Source organism: Dermacentor variabilis, chromosome 10 (assembly GCF_050947875.1).
Source record: "Dermacentor variabilis isolate Ectoservices chromosome 10, ASM5094787v1, whole genome shotgun sequence".
NCBI classification, from domain to species: domain Eukaryota; kingdom Metazoa; phylum Arthropoda; class Arachnida; order Ixodida; family Ixodidae; genus Dermacentor; species Dermacentor variabilis.
This window is the reverse complement of record NC_134577.1, coordinates 40260967-40283184: the sequence shown is the minus strand read 5'-3', so window position 1 is coordinate 40283184 and position 22218 is coordinate 40260967. Positions and strand designations below refer to the sequence as shown.

The 22218-nt window shown below is 45.1% G+C and overlaps 1 protein-coding gene across 2 annotated transcripts in view; it reads right to left on the bottom strand.

The window, feature by feature from the left end:
• LOC142560381 (SPRY domain-containing protein 3-like) overlaps positions 1–22181 on the bottom strand; it is a 30511-nt gene extending 8330 nt beyond the window's left edge. For both annotated transcript variants that reach the window (XM_075672434.1, XM_075672435.1), the window contains exons 1-9: positions 22050–22181; positions 21600–21758; positions 20204–20401; positions 18940–19084; positions 15401–15592; positions 13477–13626; positions 12078–12135; positions 6641–6703; positions 774–943 (exon numbers count right to left, since the gene is read on the bottom strand). In XM_075672434.1, the coding sequence (XP_075528549.1) occupies positions 774–943; positions 6641–6703; positions 12078–12135; positions 13477–13626; positions 15401–15592; positions 18940–19084; positions 20204–20401; positions 21600–21709 (1086 nt within the window). In that variant the 5' untranslated portion in view covers positions 21710–21758; positions 22050–22181. The remainder of the gene's footprint in view (positions 1–773; positions 944–6640; positions 6704–12077; positions 12136–13476; positions 13627–15400; positions 15593–18939; positions 19085–20203; positions 20402–21599; positions 21759–22049) is intronic.
• Between the last annotated feature and the right edge of the window lie 37 nt (positions 22182–22218).

The following is a 22218-nucleotide window of genomic DNA, read 5'->3' as shown; positions in this document are numbered from 1 at the left end:
TGGCCGTGCTCTTTCACTCTACTGTCGCACATATTCTGCGTCCCTTCTGAACTGCTGATGCGGCGCAAAGGATAAGTACTCATTTACCATACTGCAGGCCAGTGGCGTCGCTAGGTCGTCTGGTACCCGGGGCCCATAGGTCTTCTGTCACCCCCCACCCAGGTGTAGCCGGCGGAAAGAGTGGTGTCTTCAGACGTATATGACAACCCCCCCCCCCCCTCACTGGCCCCTTGCACCCGGGGCCCACGGCCCCCCGGCCCCCTGTGTTGCTGCGTTGCAGGCCTAGGTTCACTTTCTTGTAGGAGCAAGGTTTTCTTCATTCTTTTTACGCGGTCATTGTACTGAGGCCACAAAGACAGTTCAAAGTGGGGTAAGGTAGCCAAAGAAATGCGTTTGCATTAAAAATATATATATAAATGACCAGACAAACTCATGGATAGCTTAGTAACTGTTGCGGCAATGGAATGTGCCTCGAATCCTAGATGCATACGATGGTACCGGCTATTGTGGATCAGGTGCCCAGTACTCAGAAATCTGAATAAAAGTACTACTAGGTTTGCGGTCCTCCTTGGTAAAAAAAAATAATAATAATAATAAAGTTTTAACGAATTACATTCGCAGTACTGCTACAACAAACAAGCACCATGTATTGAAAAAAACTAAAATCTGTTACTAACATTCCAAGATACAAACCCCAGGAATCAGAGGCTTCTTACTAGGTAACTGCAATGCAAAACACTCATTTCACCTTTGCAACTGTGCGAAGCCCTCACCTGCACCAGGGTTCCTTCAAGCGGAAGTGCATCGTACTTCATGAAGTCATACTCGTCATTGTCGTCTCCTTCTGCCCGGGACTGGTCGTCGTTGTCCACAGCATCACCGTTGGGCTCATCGGGCTCCACGTACTCGCGGGGAAACAGGATGCCACAACCCATTATGTCCCCTGCAGAGATGTGCGAAACAAGTGCTATGAGTTCCTCATGGGAAAATGCAATCTGTGTAATTGATTGCACAGAGTGGGTATCTTTGGCAATGGCACCAGACTTTTCGGACCGAACCCGATCGTTAGTCCACTCCTCTTTGTTGCACTGACCTTCGGTGCACCTACAGCATCCCCCCCCGAGGACTGGACCAGCAGGTTGAAGGCATCACCTATCGACTAAGACTTTACGTCGCCAACACCAGAAATTTTGGTTTAAGATCGGCCTATGTTCGTTACTGTGAAATGAGTCCCAACTGCATGATGATAATTAGGTGCGTTCGATTCGCCTCCACTTTGTCAACTAGTTCAGGAGTGCTGCACTTCACCGTTTGTTTCAGCAGTGCAAGCGAGGCACTTCTGCACGGTACCATTCGTTTAAAAAAAGTGCAGGAAACATTTAGGCCCAGTTCCTGAACTTTCTGCACTGCTGTGATTGTCAGTGCCGATGTCGCGCAGTGACGAAGCAGAAGCAGCAGACAATTTCTCCAATGTCTAAAAAAAAAAGGGGGTCCGTGCTGCTTATAGAAATTGCACATGTTTACCTGGCCCTCGAGCACGTTTAGAGACAGGCGGAATAGGTGCTTGAATTCGAATTCAAAGTGTGTATATGAATTTTTACATAGTTCTCACCGGCTTACACGTCAGAATTACAACTATACACCGTTATACTGCTCATTTCTGCTGTTGCAATGCTGGCAAAAGGCCAATGTCAGTTTTCCTCACAGCATGAAAACCGCAAACCTGACAAAAATTTACACTCCCGATAAAATCACGGCACGCACTGGACGACGTGCACTGGTGCTGCATGAACTCGGAACTGCACAGTGCACTTGTGCAAGAAGTGCAGGCGAATCAGATTGCTTGAGCGTGTGTTATGTCACTGTCGCCATTATACAGTTAAAACCGCTTATAATGATCCCGGATATAACAATCTATCGGTTACAACGACCACACTTCAGTGCATTTACAATTTTATGACCCTGTCTATTGAAACTGTTATCGTAACTGTACTGTTACAACGAACGCTTCGAACTCAGTCATGGTAAAAAGAAGACACACACTAAGTACAAAAGTGCGACCAAACTGGGTGCATGGCGGACGTGCCCCACTCTAGTCCAACTACAACAACGATATGGCCCTCAAGATGAGCGACCGAAGCGCAGCGGATTTCGGAAGCCGCGAATAAGGTCACTAGGTTTCAAGGCTTGCTTCCAGGAGGAGGCGCACAGCAAAAGCAACATGGCACGGTGCATGCACTTGGCGGATGTGCCAGTGCGACATTGGATGCCATGACAGTGGCAGTCTCGCTTTTGCGCCATTGACCGTGCGGCAACACGTGCATTACACCTGCTTAACACTTTGGAACGAGCATGTACGTCCAAAGCATCACCACAGCATCGCCATGGGATCAATGGCTGTTCAAATGTTCCTATTGTATACTGTCGATGTCCACGCGGTCAGAGTCGGCGAGAATGCTGCGCCACATGCTGCCACCACGCAACGTTGCAAAGCATTGGCGTTACTGCACCGTTATCAGGAGACCACGGTTCAGGGGCACTTTGCTTATGCGTTGCCGATTCCTTGTAACGGTTTGCAGTGACTTTCTACCTTTTGAACGTTGCTCGTTCTTTTCTTCTTTGCTGAAGCAACACAGATAACGTAATCTGATGGCTCTTGTGTTGCTGACGCACAGTCATAAGGCCGAGACCACAATGCTTGAGACAGCAGAACGGCAGGATGCCGCACTAGTTTCCGAAGTTTACGCTTCCCTCCAACTAGACGCTCTGCTCTTGTGTGCACAAAGGTCATGTCCTGCTGGTATTAAAACATATCACAAGCTCTCGAATAAAATATGGCGGCTGCACTTGCAGTTTCAAAATGACAGGTAATTGGAATTGGGCACTATTCTGAAAGAGCTATATGACACCACATTCCATTCTTTAGGTGGACGTTCCTAACGGGAATTTACAGCTAGGTGCGGGAACACACCGGAAACATAAGTAACATTGAAAATCAGGTTTTCAGACCAAAGTGCTGTCGAATTGTGATGCCAACTTCAGTGTGGTTAATTTTTTAGAACTTTTAAGGGCGACTCCATATGTAATGAACTACGAAAATAACGACCACTTTTCGTGGAACTATCGAGTTCGTTATAAATATGTTTGACTGCATTACCGCACGGCTAGCAGTAAGGACTTCACTCTGCGAATATTAGAAAATTTCGAATATTATCATATATTATATTTTGAGTATTCATATTCGATTTGAAAGCTAGGTATTCAAAAATTTTTGGATATTCGCTTGGGTATGAATACTCGGAATAAATCGAATATATTGCTGGCTGTGCGGGAGCAAACATGGTTCTAAGCATTCATTTCCCTATAATCTAAGGAAGTGTGTCTGATTTTGTGCTGAATTTTACGATAATACTATGCTGCGGGCGAAATTTCGCCTGCAAACACGCTTAGCCGCTGGACGTCTAATACCCCTGTCAAGCGGGCAAGCTAAGTGCACTTGGTTTTAAGTGAACTTTCCCCAATCTAAATGTCGGAAGTGGAGTGTACTCGCAGAAGAGTGCACTCCAGTCGGAGTGCATTCACGGAATGCACTTTACTGTTCGAGTGCATAGCCTCGCCGCCAGCAGTTTTAACAATACAAAATGTAATGCATAGAAAAAAGGACACAGAAGTTCATTCTTGGTGTTGAACAGCTTTTAACAAAATAATCAGAACAGAACTCGCAGATATTCTGTTCTAACAGGATCAACTGCTGCCTCATCGCACGCCACCATCTTGTTCTGGATTGGCTAGGCATTCGTCTTCGCCGGCCTTGACTTGTAACGCTCTCATGATAAAAATATTTTCGTTTTTTTGTTGAGTAAATACAGATTAAGATTGCTCTTTATTTATAATACAACTAAAGCAATCACTTTTTAAAAGGTTCTTTTATTTTAATCTACATGCTCAAAAAACATAATTTTAGTCTGTCACCTGCGCTCTGCTTTACCATTTGGCACCGCGTAGCCTAAAGTGTCACTCAAGGTCCTGAGGTGCACTCCCCGTAAGTGCACTCAACTTGCCCACTTGACGGGGGGGGGGGGGGGGGGGCGGTTATAAGCTGTGCAGGAAAGGCAGCCTCTCAGCAGCAAGGGGCACGAGTTTGAGAACAGCGTGGGCGCACTCATTTGCAGGTTCCACCCCCAATCCTGAGCTTATTACTTGACAGCAAATGCGATGAGTGACAACTGGTACAAGGTCAAATGCCTCCCGGGAAATTGATGTGATATAATAAGGCACAGGTTGGCGAGAACAGACAACTAGCGGAAATTACTCAATTTTCCAAAGCTAACATGAGCCGAATACACAATCTTCTAGGATAACGGCTTACTAGTTTATTTTTTTTTACCAATGACAATATAATTGCAATATTCCAACATGCTAAAATAAACCCACTTGCTAATAAATGCACGCACGCACTATTATTTGATATTCGATGCTAACTATTTGTATTTGATCAGTATCCAAAAATTTTGATATTCGTAAACCCCTTACACATGGACAAATACAGGCTAGAAATGTTTGAAGGCGCAGGGAACGAAGTGGGGACACAACTCGAGCCTTAAAGGCCCTTCTGTTATACAGTAAAACCTCATTAATATGAATTTCACAGGACTGGGAAATGTCTGAATTAATCTAATATCAAATTATTGAGATTATCAAGAGAGCAAAGAACAAAGAACAAATACTTACTACATCAACGCGCTTTCATTTACTGAGTGAATCAGCAAATCTTGTTTCTATGTTGCACAAAAGCGGTGTGGAAGCTGCAGTTCTTGTCATGTCGACACTGATTAGCGTTCACAGCAACGAAAGCCTCATGATTTTTTTCCGCAGTGCAGCCGCGTTGCAAGACTCAGCCACACCTTCATTTGATATGCGCTTTTCACTAGCATGCACCCATCCCAATTATTTTTTTTTGCCCATGAACTGGTAAGCAACAGATCGTTCATGTCACACTTGTGAGAAAATCACCTGTGTGACGTGCACAAATATCTGCATACAACACTCAAATTCTTGCACTGATAATCTTCAGCTTCTGCTGCACCATAAAGGACTCGAGCTATAAAGTGGATACAGCTCACCATGATTCGAGTTCTGGTTCGCTGATGTCATGCGCAATATTTGCTCCCTAACTACTGACACAGCCAAAGCGCTATATGGCAACCTAAATAGAGGCGGAGAATGGGCAACCATGAACGAGAAGGGAGCTTCAACACGTGAAGTTTGGGAGAGAGCGGGGTTCCCTAAAATATAATGAAGCTTTGTATGACGGAGAACTTTGCCTGACGGTGTAGCATGTGGTGCAGTGAAGTTGTATCTCAAAGCAAAATTTGCACATAACCCACACCCCCTACCTTTTCTTAAACATAAAAAACTTTTGGCACGGGCTATATGCAAACACAGCACAGTAACTATAGCAGAGGTTTGTTTGCAAGTCGCATGCTGTATCTATAACACTAGAAAAATAACACAGTAAAACCTCGTTAAACCGTACCCGCTTAAACAGTAGTTTCGTTTTAAAAGTACTAAAGTCAAATTTCCAATTCAGCGGCCATTGAACATAATGTGTTTTGTATCCGCACAAACAGTACCAGCTTATTGCGTATGTATCAGTTAACACTTAGTGTTTCCACTTTTCGTCGTGCAAACACGGCGGTGCGTCGTCTCCATTGGGCGGCCTGGCAGAACAACAAGCCTCAGAGATCGGAACAACGGCCTCCAAGCGCCCTGTGCGCTTGCGCGTAAAGCCACATCAACATCATTTTGGTGCCGTGCCAGAGAGCGTTGTGGCGTCGTGCAACCAAGGAATCGTGTCCTGCCGAACCTCAGATAAAAAAGACGCCGGGTGCTGAGCATAGAAGAAGAATTAGACATCGTTCGTGCTATTGAACGTGACACGAAGAAGTCGGCGTTGGCACGCGACAGGGATCTACTGTTGACTACGGTGTGTGGCATTTGGAATGCGAAGAAGTTGCTCGTGAGCGCTGCTGCGACCGTGAAGAGGTGTCGGCTGCGAGGTTAGACTTTTCACCATCGTTGCCTCTGTTGTTGCCGAAGTGTCGACTAGTGACAGTGATGAGGATGACAGGGAAAGCGACAGCACGGGCAATTCAGGCCCGACAGTGGCAGAAGCTGTACGATACGTCAGCCTCGTGAATGTTCTCGTCGCGATGAGAACAGCACCCCGCAATGAAAAAGGTGCCCCACCACTTCGGCAGCGCTACCGCGCGCGTGCACGGAGAATATGTAACGCCAACAAGGAAACTCCCATGCGAGTGTTTGCCAAGAAGAGTGGGCTGGCTGAAAAGCTGGCTCGCAGCTTCAGCAAGTTTGAGGCCGCTGTCGTCGCTGCTAGGCTGCCGCGGCATCAGACGAAAATAACACTTTTGTCATGCAAAGTGAATAAATACTGCATGTTCTTTTCCCCTTTCATTGCACTATCTCCGAGTTCTGTTTTTGACAGGTAAATGGGCGACCCCATACTATTTCAGTTTAGCAGTGCTACTGTTTAGTACATACTTTTTCTGAGCTCCGGCCAACTACGGTTTAACGAGGTTTCACTGTATACTTTTTTGTTCCAAGAAAGTCATTTTATTACCTTTCTGGCATTTGGGTCCAAACCTCGATCCCACACCACTTCCTACGAAAAGCTTGCCATCATCTGAAAATGAGAGGAAAACGTATCATTTAGAAGAGGTGATGATGATGATCAACTTGAAGATGTGCAAAAAGTTATCCAAACCGTAATTACGATGAAGTGTAAGAGATCCGTAAGTGCAAAACAAAGGTAATGCCCAGCTAGAGAATGAGAATTCATGATTGGCAAAAAGCCTTAGAGTACATTTGTCAAGGCCAGCTACTCATCTCCCCCCCTTCTGTATGGGAACTGCGTCTTCTCCTCCTTCCCCTCTACAGTTCTATCTATGTCTCCTCTGGACTCGCACGTTGGTGGAAAGGGGAGCGCTGCAGTTTCTGCAATGCTTTTGAAGGGTTATTACATGCATAATTACAGTTGTCAAGCAGCTAATGTGGCAACGCCCAGGGAGCTCCACAGGGCACTGTGCACATTCGACGCATGGGGTCCAAACGAGTTTCTCCCGTTGCCTTTCCTCTCCGACTCGCTCCTGTAGTGTACACACACTCTAACCCACCCCCCAACGCCGTTTACCAGATAGCAGCAGCCACAGCAGCAGTGGGAAAGTCGAAGGAAGAGGCAAAGAAAGCTTCGCTTTAAGGGGACCCTGAAACGATTTTGACAGATTTTCTACAAACGTACTGAGGCGTTAGAGTAGCTCCTTCTGATCATTAATTGACACATCTGAGTGCTCCGCGTAAAGCGTGTAATTTATTATAAGGTTTTAAAAATGCACATTGCTGCCGATCGCAGCACACTGCTCAACGGAATTTTAAGCCTCCCCTACCCATATAACCGAAATCACCCATATGACGTCAGTGGGCCGAGCTATCCGATTGGCTGACTAGGGCGCGTGATCAATAAATTTTCCAACTTTATGGTAAACAAATGATGTTCGTAATAGTTGCAATGTTAGTTAATTTGTTTTTATAGTAAGAAAGTAACATAAAGAGAATGCGCAAGAACAATTTTTCAGTACACTTAAGCACTTCCGGCACACAGCAAGTGTCGTCTGCATGTGTTACAACGTGCTCCGTCTTTGACGAGAGCTCCGCCGTCAGTGTCTTTTCGCGAGCGCTATGATTCCACTTTATTGCGTTGTGAACTGCAAACGTAGCGACTGGCAATATGTCAAGCTGCGACATCGTGTCCCTCTGCAAGCCAGTAGACGAGCGGACTGGCTGCAGCGCATCGGACTGTCGCTATCCGATCGGCGCCAGGATTTGTGCGATTGCGGCCGTCACTTTACACCGGAAGACTACTAACGCAATAGCGTTTGGCGAGTCCGGTATTAGGGTAAACGCAAGTACAGGGGACAGGGCCTGGCCGTGTCGCCTTGTGTGTGGTTTCAGGGGATGAACATAAGCGCAAATGTGAATGGTCTGCACGGTGCAGCCACCTGGTGACATAGAGCTCAACCACACACAGTAGCAGTAACAAAATGTAATCTTCTTTGTTGCTGGTGTAAATTTTTCGCAGGAGTGTAATCGTTAACACATTGCAGGAGTGTAATCGTTAACACATTGTTTTTGTAAATGTTTAAAATGTTTTACACTTGGTTAGAACAATATTAGCTCTTTCTTTGGCTGGTTAAGCTCTGCGCCACGGGTGGCTGGACTGTGGAGACCGATCAGGCAGCTCACGTATGCCTACGCTAAAGTTCCTTCATCAACTTGAGTTTATGCCTCCATCGTTCCGTCGAAATATTCAGGTAGTGTGTGATTACCGGAATACAAGACATTTTCTGCGCTATGACACTTTCTGCGCTATGCTTCGATAGCTCTCGCTTGAGGTCGACGGCCAAGCGGCTAGCGGAGCAGTTTCTCGCGGGCGGGGGCGGGCTCCAAAACAAACGGAAATGGACGATGTGACATCGCATCGTGACGCAGAACCAGTGAAGGCGGAGCTTAGCCCCGATGCTTTTTTTGGAAGGAGATATGTATCCGATATTGGCTTCTACCAAGGAATTCGTGCACAGTGCCCTAGGAGCGTTTCATTACGAACAAATATATCTGACTTTACACAACATTTCAAGGAAAGATGTGCTACTGTCAGCAGCAAAGAGATGACACTACTAGCTGTGCAGATGAACTAATCAAATTCTGCTTGCTGGCAGACAAAGTGCACTGAAAATAGTAGACACTTAACGTCAGAAATAAAATGACTTTTTTAAGGGTTGGGCAGATTTGACAGAGAGAATGCGAATAATTTATTAATCACTCACACATGATGATTGTTGGTAAGCAAAAAAAAAAAATAGAAGAAATACACTAGTTTGTCCTAAGCTGCACAAAAGCATTAGTAGATACAAATTAGAGCGCATGGATACCACAAAAGAAAGTCGACCATCATTCTCTGCCAATCTGGTTGTCCTTCTGGGTGGATGCCATTATGTGGCTGCAAACTACCGATGCCTTACCACAGTGCTCACATCACCTTGTTACTCTGCCTTCCTTGGATGCAATCGGCATAAATGCTGTGCCTGAGAGGCACGCAGGATGGAGGATGGACCAGAGAACAGCGTGCAGGCATGCGGAAAATCAGGTAGTTAGAATCATGATTCAATGCCGATGCACAAAAGGGAACTGACAGCTTTCTAAGTGAACCTCTTCTGCACATCAAAAGTCAACAGCAGCATCTGTACAATCACGGACAAGCAAGAGCTGGGCTTACAAATGAAATGGAAGCAGGACTTGAAGACTGGCTTGAAGACAATGGCGAAGACAACGCTGACCAAGCTTCTGTGTCATGCTTGACATTGTCGCAAATCTTAGCCCACTGTTTGACTTGAACATCGGCTAAATGAAATTGAACTGATTGATTGATTGGGCTACCTTGATAAACTGATTGATTGCTTGAATTTAATGTTTTGAAGCAACACCAGGGCAATTATATGCTGTAATGCAGTGTTACGGTAAAATTCAGAGCAGAGCATCAATTTTGTGGCATGGCCTCGCTTAGAAACTGGGAGAAAATACCGTATTTCTTTTATGTGCAACTCACCACCACATATAGCTGACACTCCAAATTACAACAGCCCAGAAAAAAAGAAGTGCGTATGGCTTATGGAAATAACTGCATACAGAACTCTCAAATCTCTGAAAAAACAGTCTTCATTCACGGATGGACGACTCATCCACATTGTATCTTCAGCCAGCAACTCTGTACCCCTCAATCTTCAGCTATGCTAATAAAGCTGGATTCACCCAATGAACGTGATCGCAGATGAATCAGTCACATGACATGACATGAATCAGACCACTTCGCAGCCAGCATTCACACAACACAGGATGACGGCGCAGATGACGGTTTGGTTGTACCATAGAGTGCTTCATGTGGAGCGAGGGAGCGCTGCGGGAACCGTTGACATACCATCACGTGGTAAGCAATCCACATGATCAAATCATAATCAATATGCAGGGGTGCGGAGAGGGTGGGGTTCCCTAGAAGATATGGAAACTTTGAATGGCGAGGTACCTTGCCTTGAGGTGTGGCTTCATGGAAGCATGCACCGCACTGCCATGAAGCCACACCTTCAAGGGGAAATTTACATATAACCCGCACCTATGACTTTACTACTGAATTTTGAAAATTTTTGGTGAAGGTTATGTGTGGTGGTGGTAACAACTTTACTTCGTCAACAGAAAGGATTTGGGTGACTTTAGTGGGCTTCCAGGGTGCGTGAGGTGGCTGTCCGATCAGTTCCTCTAGTGCCACCCGTTATGGTCGTGAGGCCCTGTCTGTCGGCGACTTCCAAAGCGCAGGACGGCCTGCAGTTGTACCGCTGGGTCCGAGCTGGACACCGCATCCTCCCACTCTTGCTCATTAGAGAGATGCCATTCTCTTTTCGGTTTTAGATTGTCGCAATCGAATAAAATGTGTTTTAAATCTGTCTTTGTGACCCCGCAGAGCTTACATTCGGGGGTGTAGACTCCTGGGTAGGCCTTGGAGTATATATAGGGGTCGGGGAAGGTGTTAGTTTGTAGCTTCCAGGCCCCTTGTTGATGTTTATTAAGGCTTTTGTCCGGCGGCGGGAGCGTCCTTCTGTTGTTTCTGTAATATAATGTTATCTCATGGTAGGTGGTCAAGGTCTCTCTGGCCCACCTCAGGACCGGCTCGCCCACTGCCCGGTTGACGAAACCTCGGGGTAAGTTGTGGGCCACCTCGTTCCCAGGATGCGAAGCGTGGACGGGAACCCATATGATTCTAATGGGTCTGGCATTGAAATTTTGCGGTTTTAGGATTTGTTTGGCGGGTTTGCGGACCCTCCCTTTTGCAAAGTTTCGAACGGCTGTCTTCAAGTCGCTAAAAATCGTGTTGCCTTCAGTGCTTATAATGGCTAGGGCGATATATCGATAAGTGGTTATATCCCTGGTGCTGCTAACAGTCTAAAGATGTAAACATTATTGCAAATAGTATGAATGGAAAAGAATGGCCCCGGTCAGCAGCACCTGAACACAAGTCTGCTAATACCCGAACTGACTATGCCCCAAAAGCCTAGAAAAGTTTTGTGTAGGCGTGTGGGTGTACTTGTACATATTTCTGACTGTTCTTCATTTGATGTGACACTTGTTTGTTTTTTTTATTTTCTCAAAATACTAATTTTGCACACTCAGCAAACATTTTACTATCAGTACCCATCACAGAAACAGCGATAATTCTTTTTGCAGCATGAAGCTAATTGTTTGGAGCACAGAACATAAAAAGCAGATCTAGTAAAAAAATTTTGCTTTACGAGTTTTTAAAGTTTGCCTTTTGAGTGACCACAGCATGGCCATGTTCCCTACCTACCTGCTTGGTCTTTGGACTGCAGTATATATCTTAAAATAAATAAATAAATAAATAAAACATTGAAATTGAGTGTGCTATAAAATAAGAAATAATGACCCAATAATAAAAGTGTGGGATATGGTCTCATACTTTCTAGTACGGTATTTATCCATGCGTAATTTGCATAATCTTGTGTAATGGTTGTTTTTCCACTGTTCTAAATACAAAAGGAAATTTTTAAAAATTATCTAATGAAAAAGTAAACATACAGAACAACTAATTGCATTTGTAGAATGGGAGGAAGAAACTGAAGAAGCATACCAGCTTTTATCAAATTTGGTCCAAAGGGGAAAAAGATATTTTACAAACCCATGTCTCCCCTTAAAGTGAACCTTATTTTAACTACACAAGTGTTTTTGTGTTCTGTGCTCACAAGCCTTTTTTTTTTGCATTTTGTGTTAAATTTAAATTCCCATGACTGTGAGTCGTACCCGCGTCCCTCTACTTAGCAGTAGAATGCCATAGCCACCGGGTCATCGGGGCAGGTTCAATTAACGCAGGCCAGCAGCACAGGGCAGAAGCAGACGACAGAAAAGTGTGCTGCGTCCTTCCAAAGGCAAACACAGCTCACCTGCATGGTAGGCGATGGACCCTTCATTCCAGCCAGGATGCCTGTGCCTGGGATAGTCCTGCGGAAGTACGCAGTCAACCAAGCCTCACATCAGCAAGCATTTCAAATTTAGCAGGTGGTCCAAAACCTCCTGCTGTACATGTATTATTCCAAGAAGAAGAGACTCGTAAAAAGGAGTTTCAAAGAAACATGCGATTTCAGACTTAACTAGCACGATTTCAATTCACTGTGCTGTAAGCAGCTCAAGTTGTGCCTTGCTCGTCTCTCAACAAACAGCATCAGGATTTGGCACACAAACTTGGTTGCAACACAAGGAGAAATTGTGCATACAAATGCCCACCTTCTATAGTCAGCGGTTATCAAACTTTCTGGCCTTGGGGGACCCTACCAGTCTTACCAGAAGGCTGCAAAACTGCTCCCCTCTTCTTTCCAACGATGTGCGTATACACATACTCACTATAAGTGCCGCCGTGAATCAACTAAATGGCTACACACAGCACATTTGTAGAAATGAGAACAAGAAGATGCACAAATTAATGATTCAGTTAGAAAAGGCCATCAGTGTATGGCTCCACACCACTTCGTCAGGTAACCTATTATGCATTTGAGGCTGCATTTTGTTGTACTTGAAGTTCGAAAACACATTATGGGATTTAGGTTTGTTCGCTTCAAAAGGAAAAATAATTGTACTTGCCTTCATAGCCGTCTTGTTGGCTATCATGTAAATTTTCCCCAGAAATTTGCACATCAGCTAAACATGGTAGCCACATGAGAGCAGAGGCAGATCCAAGGTAGCATCCGGCAGGGGAAGAGATGGGGGCTCATCAAATTGCACCGGAAATGAGGGGGGTGCCAGGGCCTCTCCTCTGCAACCTCCAGCTCATGAGCAAGACAATAACTAAAGTAGGAGCACTGCTACCATGTATGCGTGTGGCATCTGATGCTTACGGTTCAGCCATTACCGTTGATAAGGAACTGATAGCCATGTGAAATCTTGCTTAAGTGATCGACCAAGAACATCACTCCATGCAACTGCGATCGACGCAGTGCCGCTATCACTGACTGATCCATGGGGTGAATCTCGGGCTGTCAGCAATGCAGTTCTGGATAGTTTCAAACCAAAGTAGGCACATGAAAGTTTGACAGAAAGCTTTTGTTTTGAGGCACATTCCCTCCATCTTTGCTGTCTCATTTTGCAATAGCAATATTCAAGCAAAGCAAATTTTTTCGCTTTCCTCACTGCTTTAATTATTGCAGGGTTCAATTGTCCTATGACTTTTACGTGGTCCCCACAAGTCCAAATAATTAGTCAGCGACGTTAGTTCAAGTGTGAAATCAGAGCAAGTCACAACAGCGAAAAGTAATAAAAAATACATAAAAAAGAAAGGTTCACCACTACCCTGTGGGCAAGGCCAATGGCGATGCAGCACTTTTCGCCAGGGTCGAGAATTTCTAGCTCAAAGTAGTGGTTCGTGGTGCTGAGTGGACAGCGTGTCTGTGCCAGGCCGACGTCCACCATGCTGGTACCGCGGCCCGAATACTCCAATACCTGCAGAGCAATTTTAGCATAATTGCAGTACACATGTATGCAAATACTTCTAACTGTATAGGGATAATAAAGAGCTCACGATTTCAGACTAGAGTGGTAAATTACTCTCTTGAAAAGCTCTCTGCATTTCGGTGGTGGAAAAATTAGCTCATAAGGGACAAAAATTAACATTGAAACGACCATCTTGAATTTCATCCCCAAATTGTGGTGGGAGCCCCCATGATTCGACTAAGTTGCATTGTGGACTGCAAACGTAGCGACTGGCAATATGTCAAGCTGCGACATTGTGTCCTTCTGCAAGCCAGAAGACGAGCGGAGTGGCTGCAGCGCATCGGACTGCCGCTATCCGATAGGCGCTAGGATTTGTGCGATTGCAGCCGTCACTTTACACCAGAAGTTTAATAACCCAATAGGGTTTCGCAAGTCCAGAAATAGGGTAAACGCAAGCCTGTACCCTTGCCGTGTGCCCTTGCGTGCTGTTTCAAGGGATGAACAGAAGTGCAAATGTGAATGGCCTGCACGGTGCAGCCATCTGGTGGCATAGAGCTCTACCACACACAGTAGCAGTAACAAAATGTATTCTTCTTTGCTGCTGGTGTAAATTTTTCGCAAGAGTGTAATCGTTAACACATTCTTTTTGTAAATGTTTAATATCTTTTACTTGGTTAGAGCAATATTAGCTCTTTCTTCGGCTGGTTAAGCTCTGCGCCAACGGGTGGCTGGACCGTGGAGACCGATCAGGCAGCTCATGTACGTCTACGCTGAAGTTCCTTCATCAGCTTGAGTTTATGCCTCCACTGTTCCGTCAAAATATTAAGGAAGTGTGTGACACGTTCGGCGCTAGGACAGAATGTTCGCAATGCACGATGCTTCAATAGCTCTCGCTTGAGGTCTACGGCCTAGTGGTTAGCGGAGAGGTTTCTCGCGGGAGGGGATGGGCTCCAAAACTACTGGAAGTGGACAATGTGACGTCGCATCTTGACGCAGAACCAGTGAAGGCGGAGCTTAGCGCCGATCGCTCAGCGAATGAGTTGAGGAGGAAAAGCATGGCTAGGGAGGAGGGTAACTTGTAATCGCTTGTAGCTCCATTAATACGTAACGCTTCACTTAAATTGTGGTGCTAATGTTCTACTTAAGCTGTACGCTATGCGTATACGAAATTTGTCCGAACTGTTTCAGGGGCCCTTTCAATTCTGAATGGTCTACGTCACTTGACCAAAAAGCAGCTGCAGCGGCAAATCCACCGCTCAGTCTTGGCTTGGTACCACCGTCTGCTGGACACTGTTTTACCCACCGACGACAGCAAAGGGTGGTGATGGTGCATGCAATGTCACCACTCCACCGGTTTGGTGGCGGGAGATTTGAATTTAGAAAAAGGTATTCAGACCCTTCAGATGCAATTTTCTTGTAATCCAAGTCTTTTCTTGGCACGAAACAAGCATTGCGAGGTTTCTAGATTGGTATTTAAACATCCACGTCGACTTAGTATGTGAGTTTAGTGTCCCTTTAAGTATGAATAAATGCATTTGAAGGCGAATTCTGTATGTTTAATCTTTTTATGGTTGCTAATATCAGTGGCATGTTACTTATTTTCCCATCATAAACCAAGCATGTGTTAGATTTGGGTGCCCATTAATAACCTTCAAGAACTGAGTGCGCATTAGATTCGGAGGCACATTAGATAGAATCAGGTAAACTTGTAAGTAAATCCGAAAATTTCACTACTCAAACGCCTGTAATAAGTACGGAGGTGTTATGCAGCCATTTAACTCACAGGTCCATTGAGATGGACGTCATGTAGCCGTAGCCACTCTTCCTCGTTTGAGTCGACGCACATGAGGGCATCCTCGGTGAGCGAGGACGAAGCGGGTCGCCCCTCACCCAATAGCCGAACTTGATGTCCCGGATCACGCAGCACTATGGCAGGATGCAGACGCCCAGACACCAGGGAAGTGGACCTTGCCACCTGCAAACATTCTTCCCCATTAAGTGCAAATATCACAAAAGCTGTTAAGGAAAAAGCATCAAAATAAAGGAACATGACAACAATTCACTGGAACACTTGAAAAATTTACCAGCTTCAGACATGATAGCTTTCCTGAATATTTGTTTATAGGCTGTGGGTAGACCATACGCCCATTTCCTTCTGTGTACTCATGTCGTGACGTTCGCATGTTGGAAAGGTATAAAAGAGTGTTACCAGTGGAGACACCCTTGCTGTATGGTGCCCCAACCTCGAACCTGACCAGTGGAGACACCCTTGCTGTATGGTGCCCCAACCTCGAACCTGACCCATGAGCGACCTCGCTGTCCCACTATCACGCGCAAGGAGCCAAGCTTATTACCTATTACACAGTGGACTTTCCCTCTGCAAGTGTTTTACTTCTTGCTTGGACCAATAAACATTGTTAGAGCTAACACTGCTGCTTGCCTTATTCGTCCAAACCCAACGTAACTGTGATTACACACACTGCGGGTTGGGGAGTAGTGCGGAACAACCATGTGTGGCTAGATCCGGAGGTTGCCTTTAGCCCCAGCCTCACGCAAAGCGGACCCCAACAAGGGACACTAATGCATACCAGCCAACTCTCCCAAATTTTTCGCAAAGTTTACAAATTTAGCCCTGTTCCATGATTTTATGAACCTTACATCATGTTTCATTAAAAATGAATTAAGTTAGCGAAAAAGTTTTAAAGGTGTTGAAAGATGGGCTGGTGCAAGAGTGTAAAAGATGCATGCAAGGGATAGCACATATTCCTTTAAAGCTTGCAATGAACTTACAAGCAGCAGTGAACTTGGAACAGCAAAGATGGATACCATATTTACTCGACTCTAGGCCGGCCCCAATTATAAGCCGACTGCGGAAAGTCCGAAGCCAGAAAAGGAGAAGGAAAATACTTCTACTACATACTAAATAGGCCGAACAAAAAAGGGAGAACAGCGTCTACAAAATGAAAATGGCATTTATTGAACATGAACATGCCAAGTTCAATCTCACACACGCAAACTAGAGAAGCAGGGAGAATGTGCGCTGTCTTCTGTTGTGCGCAAGGATCTCGGGAGGAGTGAGAGGGGGGGGGCACATTCTACTCCGGGAGGTCGGGCGCGCCTGCTCAGGCCACTATATATTGAAAGTTGTCTGCGACAGGGACAAAGTCTAGCCACGCGCTGTGCTTTCGTGGCTTAGTTTGTGCTCATGCGAGACACAGCACGAAGGTCAATTCGCCCACTGCTGCTGCCGCACTTCCTCACTCCAGGGCTTTGACAGCGAGTTTCTGCGGTCATAGAGTTCGATGTGTTCATGTTTGCTTGTGCGCATGTGGCACCACGCTTGTCAATTTAGTTAGTATGCCTATGTTTACAAGTTTATACGGCCGGCAGAACTACTATCCTTACTTTGTACAGCTAACTGTCCACTAATTTGCTATCACAATCGATGCTTCGCCTTTCGGGCGAAACTGTGGCTTTTTATTTCTCATACATGCCGAAGTCCTGCCTGGCTTGGGATGTTTGACGATGCCTCTGCGGCTAGCACAAGATTTTGTTTGAAAGCGCCACTATAGTGGCATCGCCTGTTTGTTGCCAAGTAAAACCTCATTAATTCGACCCTCGTTGATTCCAAAAACCAGATAATTCGGATTTGTCCTGCGATCCCAGCAGGCACATGCATTATTTATTGCAATGAAATTCTCGTTAATTCCAACGTATTTGGCCACACATCGGTTAACTAAGACAACTCTCGGAGCTCGGCGAGCGTGGAGTGCCGCAAATGCGTGATGCAAAAGAGCAAAAACGGCATTAGCATCCACCAAAACGAAGCGGTGGAGTTCGCGTCGCCATAGTCATCAGAGGAAATCGTACGTGGATGAAAGCAATGCCAGAACGATTCGTGCCTATTTGTGCCTTTAAAGCCTTTATTCTTGCATTTACCACCGCGCATAGCATCGTGTTGGCTGCATGCCTTCATGGCTGCATAGTCACCATCCATGATCACATCAATAGTGGCTGCGGTTTCGTACGCAGCGGTTGTGGCAATAGTTTCGCTTTGACTCAGTGCATGCGTCGGCTGCGTGCCTTCATAGCTCAATTACATCCGCAGTTGCAGCAAACGGTGGTTTAGTTTTGACACAGTGCACGCATCAGCCTTCAGAACTACAAGGTCGCCGTCCATGATTGCATCAACAGTGGCCATGGTTTCGCCTTTACCCAATGCAAAGCTGTCTAGGATAAGTCTGCATCGCGATGGGCGGCGACCTGGTGAAAAAATAATGTGGATGTGCGTGCAGTAGTGAAAAATGTGTCTCAGATTAAGAAATGCCCAGCGGCCGCGTTGTGAAGGAAATTGCGAGCCCTTCATCGCTCGTCATCAGTCATGAGATGATGAGAGCTGCAGCTTCCGCACTGCTTTTGTGCAAATTAGAAACAGGATTTGCCGATTCATTCCGTAAATAAAAGCGTGTTGATGTAGTAAGCATTTCTTAATTGTTTTCTTGATACCCTCGATTATTTGACCTTCAGTTAATTAGGACATTTTCTTTCGGTCCCGTGAAGTCCAAATTAAGGAGGTTTTACTGTTCTCTGATAACGCGACACCGCACGTTGATGCAACACAGGTAGAAATGGTGACGTCGCTCTTGTACTTCAGTTGGCTACTGGCATGGCTATTAGCAGCTGTGATACCAACTTTTCTAGATGGCACTAGCTATGCACCATATTTATCAATTTCAATTAAAAACTGGCACTTTCTTTTTAAATCCTCAAATCTAAGCTGACCCTAGAGTTTGGTGTATGATTATTTGAAAAGAAACTATCAGCCTAGATTCGAATATATACAGTAAGTGACACAATGCTTTTAAACAACTTGTCTGAATAAACTTATTCCAAAGAGATACCCCTCTTGCATCTTTTCACCCTCAGAAGACTTCTAACAAAATCTTTGAAGATTGACAAGCAAATCCGTTTGCTAAGAAACTTTATTGTTTGTAAACTCACATAAAATTTGTAAAATCATAAAACGAGCTCAAATTCATAAAGATTACGAAAACTTTCAAACAGTAGGCTGCAAAAACAGAATGCAGAGACCTAACTGCAGCGCGACGTGATGCATGGGCAATTGTGAAATATTAGTGAGCGCCATATTTGTGTGCAGCATGACGTCGACAAATTTTGTAATTACAAACAACCATTGCTGACACTCATATTTACAAAAATGGTTGTTTTTCTCAATCTCGAATATTTCCTGCAGGACATTAGAATTCCTACAGGAATTATTGGACCAGAAAGAGTTAATATTTTCATGGCAATGCGACTCACCTCTTTGCCGTTATGAGTGACAAAGAAAGTGACGACGGTGCCCCAGTTGCGGAACCGAACCTTAGGGTCAAAAGAAAGACCGCAGCCAACTCTGTCGCCGGGTTCGCATGGCACTCCAGGCATGTAGTTTTCACATTCTGATAGCCTGCAAAAAATGTAGTCACACTCATTTAGTTAAAACATCATGCAACCAACAGACCAAACATGAGTCAACTTCCTGGAGAGAAGTTCCACCATGTCCTACCAAAGGGAGAGGAATGGGGAGAAGAGGAATGCATTATGAGCGATTATTTTGACTCAACATCCCAAAGCAACAATTGGGCTATGTGTGGCACCTCATTGGAGGACTTCGGATTAATTCTGACCACCTGAGGATCTCTAAAGGGACACTATAAAAATTATTTGAGTTGTAGCAATAAACTACCCTTGTATGATGGCAAAAAGTCACTCTTACAGTTAGAAGACACTTGGTAAGCCAGAAAATATGCAAATATGAAAGACAGCTGACAACGCCACTTAGAAGTTACAGAACCCGCTCCCCGAGACGTGGATTTTGACTGAGTCTGCTCGGGCCTAGTTAACGCTTTATCAATTAAGATGGACTACATCCTATTCTAAGAGAGTCAAAGACTGAACTTGGCAAGCTTGGAGAACTACAGTTAAACCTCAATATGACGAAGTAGGTAAAATCAGCAATTTGCTTCGTTATATTGAAATCTCGTTGCAGTGAAATTCGACCTTTGATGTAAATAAGTGACTGACACTTCAGGGTGTAATAAAGAAACTGCAGGTGGTCATAATTAATCCTATGCCCCATACTACAGATTCACTCATGCCGAAGCTGTGGCTTTGGGACACAAGACACTTATTATTAATACGATGTTATAATTATTAGAGCCAAATTGGGTCAATTTAAACACCTGGAATCACATGTTCCTGTCTAAATTATGCGAAGGCTTTTGCTAGGACCAATAATTCTAGCTGAGGGAAGGTGGTGAGGTGGACAAGTCTGTTAGGATGCATTTTGCACATCTAACACAGCGCAGGCAGAAAAAGAAAAAACACAGCGTTACCTTCTCATTATAGTAGTAGCATTGTGTAATCTATAATTCTGCTTTGAATGCAATATTACTTTTGTACAGCACTGAGACGTTCAACCATCACTGCAGCAAACACTGCATGCTCGGAGTGACCATAAAATTAACACTGCAATGATGAGTGTGTACAGGGACGTTGATTGACTCATTCGAAAACTATTAATCACCTGCCCTCGCTGACTCTGCAAGCAAGCGACAGTGCAGAATCCCACTGGTGAATTCCAGCACCAGAGGGGCAGAGGAATCCGAACACCAGGTCGGCCATTCCCATGCCAAGAAGCTCCACCTCAAAGTAGGCTCGTGATGGACTTGCTGGTTCCACGCCAACATACAAACCGGGGTGGCCCTCAGACCCGGCATCGTAACTGCAATAACAAATGCACGTAGAGCAAATTGATTTCAGCAGGCATTTCACTACATCACCACTGCCACAAAGTATGCCGGTTGGTCTTAAGATGGCTGAAGGACAATTATGGTAAGATAGCATAGTTGTGTTTGTACTATGACAATCCCGCTTTGCCTTCGAGAGCGGAAGGAAGGGAGGTGAGAATAAAAAGATTCCACAATAGGAGCGGGATTGAAGAAGCACCCTCCACTCCCAAATTCTCTAAAAAAATTTATGACATTCTCCATGGCATTCCCCTTAACGTTGTTTCAAGCCAGAGTACAGAAGGAAAATGGTGACAACTAGTGTTACGGCGTTGCAAGGCCATTGTGCCTTTGCTTTGAATGTGGTGAAATCATTCTATTGGACTAGAAAGTTGGGCTGCACCTGCTTTGAGCACGTTTCTTTACAAAAGACAAGCAAAAGCCTTGTGTGTGTATCTCTGTGTCTCATCCATTTTAGCGTCCGTAAATCATGACGACACACATGCATGTACGCTGATGCCGCAAATGGCAATGGTCATGAGAAAACTAAAAGATGCAATGAACCATTGTACAAGGCATGTCTACAAGGCCAGTGAAAAGTACAAAAGCTTCCAAGTTATTTTCGATAAAAATAAAACTCCCTGCTGAGTGATTGGTGTCACATTACTCAGTATAGTACAGTTTTACAACCATGCTGAACAAAAAAAAAAAAACAAGACAGAACTCTCTGTAATGTCCCTTTTTGCTCTGTGGTGCCCAGTTATCACGTTGCTACTTTCTGCAGTGTTGAACCCAACTTGGCGCAAAACCAACGCAGTCTGACTACCACTGCCTGTTTGAAAGTTTGCACACTGAGTCCACACAACACCCTGCAGGTGAACATTTAGCAACATTTCAAGTTGCGCTTTTGAAACATAAAAAGCCCATTCATTTGTGTGTCAGTGCATAAAAAGCGCTGACACACATTTTACGTAAAGAAAGAACCATAACCGAGCTCCCACTGATTAAAAATTGGCTGAGTTAACTTGCAATGGTTGAAGTTTCCTGAAGCAAAAGCAAATTGTGAATAGAAACACGAGAAGCTCATGCCGCCACATGCGCCCTGTCAAGTCGGTTGCTTCAAACATATTGCCAAAGTGAAACCCACTGCACTCAACTATGATAACTTTTTTGTCGACGAATACGCAAGCTTACCATAACATGTCACCTTCTACTGCGATGTTGTCGACGAAGAGCTGTCTCATGTCCATACTCGGCTTCAAGGGTGTACCGCCCGTCGCGGACACCCGACGTTCCAGCTCCATCACCGCCGTCAACAGATCGCTCCACGCAGAGCGAAACCACGGTGTAATGCTACGAATGTGAAAACGCAAAGATCACGCTATTAATAACGGTCATGCCGCGTTTTGTGCAGCGTGTCAGCGTGACAGCCCGCGAGTGCTCCTTCTTCGGCAGTCACGAGTGAACGGTAAACATCATTTAGTAAGAGTGACGCACTAAACTATTACAAACAGACCCGCAGCGCACCCATCGACGTGTGACCCGCTCAGGCGCTAAAAGCGGAACAATGATTTCGGGGTATAAGGTTGCGACAGAAACACTCAACACAGCGCGAGACGGGAATAAGTAAGTGCGTGGTATTACCTTGTGGGATCACATTACAGCGAGACTTCCTGTGGAAATAACACGCAAATACGATCGTTTACATGCAGTCACACGCGACCATACAAACCGCACAGGTGAAGAATGCAAGCGAGTCAGCGGCGACAGCGTTAGTTTCGAAAATACAGAGAAAAATGCAGTTTTGAGGAAG